Source organism: Epinephelus lanceolatus, chromosome 21 (assembly GCF_041903045.1).
Source record: "Epinephelus lanceolatus isolate andai-2023 chromosome 21, ASM4190304v1, whole genome shotgun sequence".
Taxonomy (NCBI): Eukaryota; Metazoa; Chordata; class Actinopteri; order Perciformes; family Serranidae; genus Epinephelus; species Epinephelus lanceolatus.
Genome location: NC_135754.1, coordinates 18,750,001 through 18,763,435, shown reverse-complemented (window position 1 = coordinate 18,763,435; position 13,435 = coordinate 18,750,001). Strand labels below are relative to the sequence as shown.

The 13,435-nt window shown below is 41.3% G+C and overlaps 1 protein-coding gene across 1 annotated transcript in view; it reads left to right on the top strand.

Moving 5' to 3' along the window:
- LOC117246717 (integrin alpha-M-like) overlaps positions 1-13,435 on the top strand; it is a 30,287-nt gene that overhangs the window by 9,943 nt on the left and 6,909 nt on the right. Inside the window, exons 8-26 of the mRNA XM_033610651.2 lie at positions 1,410-1,560; positions 1,647-1,797; positions 1,950-2,023; positions 2,245-2,362; positions 3,251-3,387; positions 3,493-3,639; positions 3,728-3,943; positions 4,037-4,170; positions 5,971-6,113; positions 6,199-6,353; positions 7,632-7,757; positions 8,402-8,475; positions 11,328-11,469; positions 11,560-11,658; positions 11,740-11,819; positions 11,907-11,993; positions 12,099-12,168; positions 12,276-12,374; positions 12,530-12,610. Of these exons, the coding sequence (XP_033466542.2) occupies positions 1,410-1,560; positions 1,647-1,797; positions 1,950-2,023; positions 2,245-2,362; positions 3,251-3,387; positions 3,493-3,639; positions 3,728-3,943; positions 4,037-4,170; positions 5,971-6,113; positions 6,199-6,353; positions 7,632-7,757; positions 8,402-8,475; positions 11,328-11,469; positions 11,560-11,658; positions 11,740-11,819; positions 11,907-11,993; positions 12,099-12,168; positions 12,276-12,374; positions 12,530-12,610 (2,284 nt within the window). The remainder of the gene's footprint in view (positions 1-1,409; positions 1,561-1,646; positions 1,798-1,949; positions 2,024-2,244; positions 2,363-3,250; positions 3,388-3,492; positions 3,640-3,727; positions 3,944-4,036; positions 4,171-5,970; positions 6,114-6,198; positions 6,354-7,631; positions 7,758-8,401; positions 8,476-11,327; positions 11,470-11,559; positions 11,659-11,739; positions 11,820-11,906; positions 11,994-12,098; positions 12,169-12,275; positions 12,375-12,529; positions 12,611-13,435) is intronic.

Genomic DNA, 13,435 nt, shown 5'->3' with positions numbered 1-13,435 from the left:
GCCATGACTGTCATCATTTGTGTGAGACAGATAAGAAGGAGAGATATGACTATGTGGAGTGAAGTTTTTACAGGTTTTGTTGTCATGTCAAAACATTGAAATTCGCCAACCCCCTATTGACGAAAACTCACAGTTTTGACAATAAAGCGTCATCAAGGTCTTATGGCAGTTTTGGCCAAATTCAAAGTGGATCTGGTCAATTTTGTGGAAGATGTACATCAAAGTATAAAACATGACATTTCCTGTTGTCGGTAGTGGGCGCTATAAATATAACTAATGATTAGCATGTAGATGTGTTCAGGGCGGGACTGCCATCAATCCTGTAAAGTCTGGGGAAGATTGGACCATGTATGCTGGAGTTACAAACCACATCCTGTTTGGTGACAAAACATAGAAGTTTGACACCTTACCAAGGCTACATGGTTCGATGAAAACTCAAGCTTTGAACAACTTTTGATGTCCAATGTCTTGAGATGGTACACGCCAAATTTGAAGTTGATCGGATCAAATCTGTTGGAGGAGTTGATTAACGTACGACCCCTGGAAATGTCAAAATATGCATAAAATTCCACATAAAATTCAAAAGTGGCTGACTTCCTGTTGGGTTTAGGGTATGGCTCCAAGAGACTATTTTGTACGTCTTAGGGTGTTACATGTGCCTAACCAGTTTCATGTATGTCGGCGAAACCAGCTTCGGGGGCTGCTTTGTCAAAATACTGTAGGGGGCACTACTGAGCCATTCTGAGACCCCCCAAGATATGAAATTGTTCACCAGATGTGATGTGTGTGCAAAGTTTCATGAGTTTTTGAATATGTTTAGCCCCTCAAAAATGCGATTCATTTGAAGTAAGAAGAATAATTTCAATAGGGTCCTCGCACCGGGTCCATGTCATTGGTTCGACATCCCATTGGTTCAACATCCCATTAGTCCGACTGTCCGCGGTGCTGAACGGCTCGCGGCGGGCGTATGGTGCGCCGCGACCGGCTTGAGGCGGAGCAGGCTCACGGCTTATGAGTTTGTCACTTTCTTTTTCATTTTAACCCACACCATGATCTTTTCCTGACCCTAACCAAATGGTTTTTGTGCCTAAACCTAACCAGACCTTAACCACAGGGCATCGTGATGATTTCAGAACGGACTTCGGAACAATGAGTTTAATATGGTCGGAACAATGGGATGTCAAACCAATGGGCTGTCGAACCAATGAGCAGTTCCCCTCGCACCGCATAGTGCTTGGGCCCTAATTACATATATAATTACATATAAGCCAGTTTTCTTGAATTATGGTATACTAGGCACCCCAGCAAAACATCTATTCACTGTGAAAAGTCAGACTATTAATCATGTGATATGATAAAATGCATTACAAAAAGGTGTACTGAAATCTTTCAGCCTTTTTTTGTGACAGACAAAATATTTTCACGTCAACAAGAGGTTCCAGATCTAACGTGAAGAAGGTCTTGATAGTCATTACTGATGGAGCATCTCATGACCGGAATTTATTGGCATCTTCAGCAGCCTTAGCTGAGAGGGAAAAGATTGTTCGATTTGCTATTGGAGTAAGTTCTACTCAGTAAATTCAAGACCCTAATTAACTCTGTTGCACAGCACAACATGTCATGTCACTTGTTTTTAACATCTTCAGGTGGGAGATGCATTTGACAAACCTGAAGCAAAAAATGAACTGAACACCATTGCATCATCTCCCAAAGACAACCACGTGTTTCAAGTGGAGAACTTTGACGCTCTCGAACAAATACGACAGAGTTTGCAGGCCAAAATCTTCTCTATTGAAGGTATAGTTGTCTACATTAAAAAAACAATTATTGCCAAATATTACACACATCACATGTCAACCTGCAAACAAGCATGATTTTTGTGTGGATCAGTTTGCTTTAATTGAGTCTGATTTGTAATTTAGCTATATAAAAGTCCTTATTGGTTACAGGATCGCAAACAGGTGGAGAGTCACTGAAAATGGAAATGGCTCAAGAGGGATTCAGTGTAGCTTATGTGCCTGAGGTAAAAAACAAAACAAAACAAAACAAAACAAAAACAAAAACAAAAAAAATGACACAAACACCTTTTGTTGATGGAAAATTCAGATGTATTTGTAATGTATGCAGCACACATTTTCTTTGGACAATCTCTTATGACACACATGAGTATTTATTTTAATCACCTCCTTCTGTGTACGTGTAACAAAATGAATCAGTTTAATTCAAAATCCGTTTGAATTAAAGGGAATTCAGATGGCTGTGGTTGGTGCTAATGTGTGGAAGGGAGGCTTCCTGCAGTACTCACTCACAGGCCGGAAGATCATCTCCTTTGAGCCGAGTATAGACGTTGATAGTTATCTGGGTAAGGATATAAATACAAATGTGAAATGTACATCACAGACTTGCATCTTTTCTCTTCTCTCTGAATTCTAAAGTTATTATATACTGTTTATTGTGTATTATTTTATTTTTATATGTGTTTTATGTTATACTTGAAATGCCTAAAAAGAGTGTCAGTCAGATAAAGTCAGAGTACAAATCATGATGTTTTCACAAAAGTTTTGAAAGAGCAATGTGTAGGATTTAGTGGCATCTAGTGGTGAGGACTGCACACTGCAACCAGCTGAAACTTTTTTCCAAATGCCAAGCATGAACTCCCAGTTAGGATTCCTCCAGTGTTTGCTGTTTAGAAGATTTTTACCAGGAGCCGGATAATTGTAGAGGTCTCTTCCTCTCCAAAGCAAACGGATCAGGTGATTAAAACCAGTAAAAACACTGAATAAAGTAGTTTCACATTAAAAAAATCGGTGTTATTGTGATGCTGCTCATCGCAGAGGAGCGGCTAACAACAGTCATGAATGGCCCTACCTGGGGCCAATGTTTGTTTTGTCCATTCTGGGCAACTGTAGAAACACGGCATTGCAAAATGGCAATCTCTTGGCCGAGGACCTGCTCCCTTTGTCAAGCAGGTATAGCTGCAGCTGGGGGCAGCTGCATGTCCCGCCCACTAGTTACATGACTTGCCCACCACATCCACACGTCAGTCCATGATCAGCCCCCTTCGCCCCTTGGCTCAGAAGCGAAAGCCCTGAAGAAAGTGCTAAGTTAGCGTTTATCTAGCAATGAAGTATTAGGTTAAAAAAGAGATGGTTATTATTAGAATTAATAATGATAATAATAACTAACTTAAATCTGCAAAACTAGACAGTTTGCTCCGAGTTGACTTTTAACTGATGGGCTCTAATTTTAGGTTACTCCATGGCAGTTGCTAAAACAAGGCAAGGCACACTGACAATTGCTGGTGCTCCAAGATATCGTCACAAAGGATCTGTGGTGGTACTTACCCATCAATGGTATCGCCAAAATATCGAACCCTCTCAATATCAGGTGTGCATTTACTATTAAGGACAATGTAAAGCATGTTTCTTTTTTAAAACATTAAAAGTTTGCTTCTTTTATGTTATTATTTTTATTGATCATTTGTTTACACAGTCTCAGAGTGGTGAATATTTTGGGGCTGCTGTTTGTGCCATGGATGTGGATCGTGACGAATTCAGTGATCTAATCTTCATATCTTCCCCTATGTTCGTGGACACTGACAGAGAGGGAAGAGTTTACGTTTGCAGCATTAGTGGTTTGGTAAATGTCAGTTTTATCTGGCGCAGTTAATCTATTTGTGTTTTTATGACCGTGTTAACTTTGACTCTCATCCTTGTATACTCACCAGAATGTGGAGTGTCACTTCGATGAGTCTTCGTCAGTGCTGAGAGGGGCTGCATCTGTCAAAGGAAGGTTTGGGTCTTCTCTTGCTGTCCTGCCTGATCTTAATGTAGATGGTCTCAATGAGTTGGCGGTTGGAGCACCTTTGGAGAACGACGGCCAAGGCAGCATCTACATATTCCACGGCGAAGGAGGAGGAAGAATCAGTCTTTTTTACTCACAGGTGGGTGAGAAAAACAGATCTAGTATGTATGGCTTTAACACTATCTTCAATATAAAGATTTTCAATTGGATTAAAATATTTCCATTTACATAGAGAATTGCTGGCTCTGATGTCCAGCCAGGACTGCGGTTCTTTGGCATGTCGATAAGTCAGTCGTCTTTTGACCAAAGTATGGACGGTCTGCCTGACTTAGCTGTGGGTTCGAAGGGCGCAGTTGTCTTACTCAGGTCAGTCCAAGATGCTCCTGTTACACAGGGTGAATACTGGTTAAGTAGGACAGTTCTTACTGAGGGGGTTGAGTTCCCTTTTTGTGTGTGTGTTTTTCTTTTATCTTCTGTATAGTATAGCAGTGCTCCTAAGCTATTTTGCATAGTACACTGCTCAAAAGATTAAGGGAACACTTAATGGTCACAGTTTAACACCAAGTCATTTAAATTTCAGGGATATCAATCTGTCCATTTAGGAAGCACAAGCGATTGTGAATCAGTGTCACCTGCTTTGGTGCAAATTAAAGAAACAACAGGTGCAATGGAGAGGCAAAAGCAAGACAACTCCCAAAAAGGGAATGGTTTTACATGTGGTTGCCAGAGACAGTTGCTCTCTCCTTATCCTTCCTGACTGATTCTCCTCTAGTTTTGGGTTCTGCTTGTGTCCTTGTCACTAGTAGTAGCATGAGGTGGTTTGCACAGGTAGTCCAGCTCCTCCAGGATGACACATCCAAAAGTAGATTTGCAAGAAGGTTTGCTGTGTTTCCCAGCATAGTCTCAAGAGCATGGAGGAGATACCAGGAGACTGGCCATTACATGAGGACAGCTGGACAGGGCCGTAGATGAGCATCAACCAACAGCAGGACTAGTATCTGCTCCTTTGTGTGAGGAGGAACAGGAGGAGCACTGTCGGAGCCCTACAAAATGACCTCCAGCAGGCTACAGGTGTGCTTGTTTCTGACCAAACTGTCAGAAACAGACTCCATAAGGGGGGCATGAGGTGCCTGACGTCCTCTAGTGGGACCTGTGCTCACAGCCCAGCACTGTGCAGCTCGATTGGCATTCACTAGAAACCCCTAGAACTGGCAAGTCCACCATTGGCGCCCTGTTCCCTTTACAGATGAGAGCAGGTTCACACTGAACACATGTGACAGGCATGTAAGAGTCTGGAGATGCTGTGGTGAACTTCACACTGCCTGCAACATCATCCAGCATGACTGGTTTGGCGATGGGTCAGTGATGGTCTGGGGAGGCCTATCCTTGGAGGGTCACACAGACCTCCATGTCATAGCCAACCTTACCCTGACTGCTGTTAGGTACCAGGATGAAATCCTCAGAGCGACTGTCAGACTTTATGCTGGTGCAGTGGGCCCTGGGTTACTCCTGGTGCAGGACAATGCCAGGTCTCATGTGGCCAGCAGTTCCTGGATGATGAAGGTATTGATGCCATTGACTGGCCCTCTCATTCCTTGACCTAAATTCAATTGAGCACCTATGGGACGTTATGCATCAGTGCATCCGATGCTGCCAAGTACCACCACAGACTGTCCAAGGGCTCACTGATGCCCTGATCCAGGTTGGGGAGGAGATCCAGGACACCATCCACCGACTTGTCAGGAGCATACCCAGACGTTGTCCAGAGTGCATACAGGCACATTATCAGTTGGTTCAGCCTGTGATTTCAATTGTTTTACTTTGATTTTCAATGTGATTTTGAATCCAGCCCTCAGTGGGTTGATGATTTTGGTCTCCATTGGCTGTTGTTAGGTCATTTTGTTCTCAACAAATTATACAATTTACATCAGTAAGATTTTCAACTTAAATAATTTGTTCACCAAGATCTGATGTGTGATTTAAGTGTTCCCTTTTTATGAGCAGTGTATTATATTAAGAGCTAAGACATTTGGATCATAATTAAATATGAGGCAGAAGGTAAATTATCATAAAGTGTCCCACTTTACCCATATTCACCCCATTTTACCCTTAAGTGCAACTCTACTATGATCAATCAATGTATTCTCCTACTCTTTCCATTTCCAGAACAAAGCCTATAGTAATGGTTGAAGCTGCAGTGTCATACAGCCCAAACCTAATCCCTACTCAAAACATAGACTGCTCAACACAACTGGAGCACACAGCAAAAATCTGCTTTACCATGACCAGACACTCCACAGTACAACAAGGTGCCTGATTCTCTACTGTCCATACATTTAAATACTTGTTTTGAATACATGAGTAACCTCTTAATGAAACTCTAATCCATTCCAGCTCAAGCACAGATCAAATATACTATAAAGCTGGATGCCACCCGCAAAGTCCCAAATAACCGTGCTGTTATTAGCGAGAAAGTACGAGAGGTGACTGAAGAAGTTACTCTTGACTTAATCCGGCCCAAATGCAGCACAGTGAAGTTCTTTGTTGAGGTGAGTTGCTAGATGTACACAACTTTAAAATCTGATAGATTCACGTAGTTTTTGGCTTTTGAAGAACCTGTTTAATTGGAAAATCACAGCCTTTCTCACAATAAAAAAAAATCCCATGTTTAATAGAGAGGGAAAGTCCCTCCCCTTCCTGTGGACCACCGTGTTTTTGGGAAAAAATATGCGGTTAGATATTGCAAGTCAAAAAACCACAGTCACTAGATAAAACACATAAGGTAAGCTAACGTTACATTTGTGTGTGGAACATAGCTAAGTTACCCAGCTAGCTGGTATTGACGATGTATATGGTGTGAGACGAGAGATTTAGGGTGCTTTCACACCTGCCCTGTTTGGTTCGGTTCAGTCAAACTCAAATTTGTTTGGGCAGGTGTGAACACAGCAATCGCACTCGGCTGTGCACCAAAACAACCGGACCGAGACCTTCTTGAAGACCTTCTTGGTCCAGTTACAAACAAACTCTGGTGCAGTTCGTTTGTGGTGAGAACGTGTTCTGACCTGGATCTAAACCAACTGCAGTCACATGACACATTGTTTGGGTTAAACATGAGCATGTTACAGTCCTGGAGGATTATTAATGTGCACCTCCTCCTGTACTGCCTTAATATGCACATTCAGCACATCCAATGCATCAAAACATTGTTTTCTAGTTGGAGCCGCGCCTCGTTTTCAAACTGTATGGTTTGACTAAAATGAACAATGACAGCAATATAGTCCACGATGACCAGCGCTAAAATCAACCTGCGTAGTTGTCCCTCCATTGTGACATTAGAAAGGGTCGCATACTCTTCTTCAACGTTTTGTTTACTTCCAGGATTTTTCCCACATGCAAATTCTGACCAATCAAGAGCAAGGCATTTTATCTGGTCTGCTTGTAAATGCTGCCGTGAGAACATGAACCAACTCTCGGTAACTATGCAACTTTGTAACAAAATTAGTCCCTGATTCAGACCAAAGCAAGACAACTCTAGGTCTGAAAGTTCACTGAGCAGTTTCACACAAAATTAATGGTACTATGACAAACTGTGACAGTCCTGACTTGCAAAACTATATTTTCAATTGAAAATCATGTGTAATTCATGGCACAATTCAAACAGGATTAAAAAAAAGCATTTGTCTCCGCATGTTGACTACTGGACATATTTTTTTCTGAAATAAGCTCCCATGGGAGACACCGGGAGGGGATAGACTTAGCCTCTCTGTACTCATGTTGTGTTCACACCCTAAAAAATGGTATTTCATAATAGTACCTTCCTCTTTCAGGCTTGTCCAGATGATTCTCTCAATGCTCTTTACAACGAACTCAAATTCACCTTTGATGGTCTGCCTTCTGACCAAAATCTCAGTCCGAGTCTCGCCCTGCAGGCGCAGCAAACCACCACTCATCCTGTAAGTAATCTCTAAAGACCTTTAAAGAACTTGCTGAGACGTGGTCTTTATTTTCTGTCACAGTATTAACTCAAGCACAAAGCTTAGCCTTTGTGAATGCAGTAGTGGCAGCTTCATCACCTTTGTCTCAAGCCTTTCATTAGTGTATAATCACCTGAAAATAAGAATCATTGTGTTTTTGTTACCTTAGAATAAGCTGTTTATATCTACATAGGGAGCAGGTCCCTGACCATGGAATCCACCATGTTGCACTGCCGTGTTTCCTACAGTAGCCCAGAATGGACAAACCAAATACTGGCTCTAGATAGGCCCATATGTATTGTTGCGTTGCCTGTCCGTGATGAGCTGAACAGCGTCAGAACACAAAGGTTTTGAATGTGAAACTACATAATTTAGTGTTCTTACCAATTTAGAACAACCAGGTCTGTTTGTTTAAGAGAGAATTTTACCTCTGCTGATAATTCAGCTCCCAGGAAAAACCTCCTGAACAATTAACACTGAAGAAATTCTAACCGGGAGTTCACACTTGGCACATGGGAGATGTTTCAGCTGGTTGCAATTTGCAATTCTTACCACTAGATGCCACTAAATCCTTCACACTGCTCCTTTCACCAACACTCTGTATTTCAAACTGTCCTCCACAGTTAGGGTTTGAGATCAACTGCGGCACGGACAACCAATGTGTAGATAGCCTGAAAGTGGACTTCAACTTTACCAGGTGAGTCACGAGAGTGAAGTCTAACTTTGGTGTGTGGTCACATGGTCTCATATACGCAAGTGCAAGGGGTTTGCACGCCAACTGTACAGCACGCTGTTTTACTTACAGTGTATTCTTTCAGGTCTTGGGTTCAGTACAGGCAGAAATAGTTCAGCTATGCCTCTTTCAGTGTGAAATATCATAGATGGTTTTATAGTTTTCAAGTCTTTTTTTTGTACATTGTTGAACTGTTGGATGTTACCGTCACACAGTGGCATTGTTCTAGGCAGGGGCATTGTTGACTTTGACAAGATTTTTAGATTTAGTTTAGTCCCAGCTGCTTCCTGAAAATTGTGTTTGGTTTAAAGTCACATTTGTGTCTTTTTTTGTTTTCTATAAGTCAAGTTTTAGTCAGTGGATTCATTCATCTTCCATAACTGCTTATCCTGTTAGGGGTATTAATCTAATAAGCTATTAGTCAGTTGATTTCAGTTTTGATTTTAATCAGTGCTTTAGCCATAATTCTATCAGACAGTTTAATGATACTGTAATGGATATGGCAGAAGGATATTTTTCCTGGCTTTATAAAACTCGAGTGAGAAGTGAACATACGTCGATCTTGTGTTCAGCTCCCTCACATAGACCTGTCGTAGACTTTAGAGATCCCTGTCTCTTTAACAACACCTTGAGGCTTTTACTTGAAATGTCTCCTTTACAGGATGAATTGTATTCACCTCTGTGTTCCCTTTAATTTTTGTCTGATGTCATCATCAGATTAAAATTTGTATTTTTTTCATGTACCATGGATGAACAGACCTACTGGGCACAGGCCCTGGGGCCCAAAGTATCAAGGCCCCCGTTTAGTCTTCACCTGCAACATGTCACTTAAATTAACATGTACTGACAGGAAGAGACTCAAAATGACCATAAAGAAACACAAAACAACCCAAAAGAAGACACAGAATGACTAACAAGTGTCACAGTAAACACAACCCTGGGCACTTGATACTATTACGTAGGACAGTGGTTCCCAACTGGTCCAGTAAAGAAGTCCAGATTTCTCCTTCATTAGTTCACAGTCCACACAGTTAAATATATTCAGGATCATGCTTGCGCTTGGTCATGTAGTCAAGCTAGTTCTCTGTCTCTGTTAAGCAGTTATCCATTAGTCATTCACTCTACAGCAGGAGTCAGCACTTGAAAATAAAAGCTCTGTGCCGGAAATCCAGTGTTCTTCAAAATAAAGTGTGTTTTTTACAAACTTGACACATTCATAAGTCACTTGCGATCCATTCAGAATGGACCTGAGACCCACTTTTGGACATCAACCCATCACATGAGAACCACTGACTTTGGACATACACTCATGTAGGGCTTCCAGAGCTTGGTGGCTCGCACATATATTACTAGAGAGTCAGCGTTTGGCTGCCAGGCTAAAGGTAAGGGATGTGGGCCTACCTGCTGCCTTGCAGTCCGGATACCGATCCGATGGCTGTTACTCTGTCAGCTCCCTCTCTGTGGTCCTACACTGCTTAGTGTCAGTGCTGCATTCACAGTTTATTTATAGACATTAAACACGCAGATAATATCTTGAAACAAAACTTCATAGAGAAATGGAGGCTATTCCACCATCTGTCCTCCTCATGGCGCTTAGAAACATCTCTCATCAACTCTGGTTGCACACCTGGTCCGAATCATCTCTCTTAATTACTTCGGCACGCCGTCTTTCAAACTAACACAGGCTCTATGCCTTGGTGAGCCCAACCCACCTAGCCTGACAGCTAAAAGGAAAGTGTGCCAACACAAGAGACACAAAATGACCACAAAGAGGCACAAAACTACGTCAAAATGCACAATGACTACACAGAGAGGTAAAACCACCACACCACCACACTCTCAGAGAGCTCCTAACTTAGCCTACAGCCCACAGCCACAGGGAGCCCGCCACAGAGACCACCCCGACCAGACAGACCGGGGTGGACTCCACACATGGTGTGGAGATTAGGAAAAATTAAAGAGTAAAGATTAAAATAATATTAATAATAATAATAAATAAATAAATAAATTAAGATTTAGAGACTAAAATGCATAAAGATGTAAAAATAAATAATTTAAAAGCATTAGAAAGTAAAAAGAACATATAATAGAAGAATTAAAAGAGTAAAAGAAATCAGTTAAAAGCTAAATTAAAAAGGTGAGTCTTGAGCCTCCTTTTAAAAACATCAACAGTCTCTGCAGTCCTGATGCTCTCCGGCAGGCTGTTCCATAAGTGAGGGCCATAATGGCTGAATGCAGCCTCCCCGTGGGTTTTTGTTCTAACTCTTGGAACAATTAAAAGGCCGGTGCCGGAGGACCTCAGGATCCGCGAGGGTTGATATGATAAAAGCAGGTCAGATAAATAAGATGGCCTAAGACCATTAAGACATTTAAAAACTAATAAAAGAACCTTAAAATCGATCCTGAAACACACGGGGAGCCAATGCAGCGATTGTGGAACTGGTGAAATGTGCTCCCGCCCTTAAAACTAGCTTATCATTAATCGATAATTAATCGTTAATTTTTTTGATGAGCCAATAATGAATTTTGATCATTGACCCATCCCTAGAAGGGACAGAAACTTTTACCTTAGTGAGGAGGTGTGGTTGACACAGACACATCACCACACAAGTACAAATGCTCACGGTGGCATAGGTGATGGCGTAGGCTCTACACAGAGCTGACACACAAGTATAAATCCCGCTTAAGATGGCAAACATGCATGGTAACATGCTGACGTTAGCATTAAGCTGTGCCTCAGCCTCAGAGAGACGCTACTATGGCTGAAGACTTGTTCTCCTCCACCTTCACCTTTCTCTTTCCTCATAATCTATCAGTTCCTCCGTGGTTAAAGTGGGCATTGATGAACTGCTGGATGTCACCGTCTTAGTGGAGAACACAGAGGAAAACTCCTACAACAGCCATGTCATTCTCACGTACCCTGCCGGGTTCTCCTATAGGAAGTTTACAAGTCTGCAGGTAAGGTGTCTGGACCTGTCGGCTTCTGTTCATCTCGACTGCGCTCTGGTGTCACACAGCAATTCAAGTTTTGTTTGTTTCTGATAAAAGGGAAGAATAGAATGCAACTCCTTGGACAGTGAAGACGGCTTAACGCGAGGAAAGACAGACTGCACTGTTGACAAGCCTATTCTTAAGAGCAAAACAAAGGTTTGTTGTTGGTACAGAAGCATCTTTTCTCACCGCTGCAGAGACAGGAGATACAATCTGATCTTGCTTGTTTCATTTCAGGCTCTCTTCATCGTCTCCTATGGAATCGAAACCAACAGTCAACTTGACAGGAGGATTTTTGTCACTGCAAATGCTACCAGGTACTGCTCAGCTGTCTGCTTACAACAATACGCGAGTGTACAATCATCCATTTACCATTTGTACAAATGATTTCACCTCTCTGTTAGTGGGAATCAGGTGCACTCACCCCAAAGTGAACCCTACAAAAAGAAAGGGATTGATGTGAAGTACGGCATTTTTGCTACAATTGAAAGGTTTGTGTTATTTAAGGTGATACAAAATAAATAAATTAAAAAGTAATAATCATTTTAATCTGGTGTATTATTGCCCAAAATCACATTTTTAAAATGTCTGTTCAGTTTTCTCAGCTACACCAATTTCTCTTACGGAAAGAACGATTTGCAGAAACCAGTCCAACAACATATTGTGGTAAAATATCTTATCAGTAATTAATTCTAAGTTCATTTGCTGGAGTTAGACTTCATCTTAACACTCTTTAATACCAACAACCTTTTTCTATTCTCCCCTTCTCTTAGGTTACAAATGACATCAGAGCACTGAATTTCACTGTGGTGATAAATGTGCCAGTGAAGCTCGGTGATAAAGACATCTGGGTGGATTCAGACAGTTTGACGGTAACATGTGGGAACTTGTATTTACCCAACCTCCCTCATAAATGTCTCAAATGTAGCTGTTTTTATGCAACTGCAGCATCATGCATGGATGATTGTGGTTATATGGAGACCACATCTGGTCGCTCCTAAACTGACATGATGCGGCTCTATTTCAGATTCCAGACTGCCAAAAAGACACAGATAAGGAACCTACCGACACAGATTTTGTTGCCAAGATTGAGAAAACTAAGACTGTGGTAAGTTCGATGAGGAGCTACATCCATGTGAGGGACTGTTCTTTATTTATCAGAGGAAGGGAGTGGCTGGGATGTGACTTTGTTGTTGCGGCAAACAGCACAGGACTGTCTGTCTGTCTGTCTATCTATCTAAAACCAAAATGCAAGAGATTCTCACACTGAGCCGAAACGAGCGCTCATAACTTTGATGAATAACATAAACAAACAGTCTCAAACAGCATTTTGCTGTTGTTTTTAGTGTGTGGTGTTTCACCGCTGGCAAGGTGTGGAGTGGAGGAGAGACAGAGGGTTGGAGAGTTGACGACAGCTGCACTTACTGCGCACTGTGCATGAAACCTTCGCTGGTACAAACACCTGTGAAAGCTGATGTAAAACAATATATATATATACATATATATATATATATATATATATATATATATATATATATATATACACACACATATATATATATATACATATATATATACACATACACATATACATATATATATATATATATATATATATATATATATATACATATATATATATACACATATACATATACAGTACAGGCCAAAAGTTTGGACACACCTTCTCATTCAATGCGTTTTCTTTATTTTCATGACTATTTACATTGTAGATTCTCACTGAAGGCATCAAAACTATGAATGAACACATGTGGAGTTATGTACTTAACAAAAAAAGGTGAAATAACTGAAAACATGTTTTATATTCTAGTTTCTTCAAAATAGCCACCCTTTGCTCTGATTACTGCTTTGCACACTCTTGGCATTCTCTCGATGAGCTTCAAGAGGTAGTCACCTGAAATGGTTTCCACTT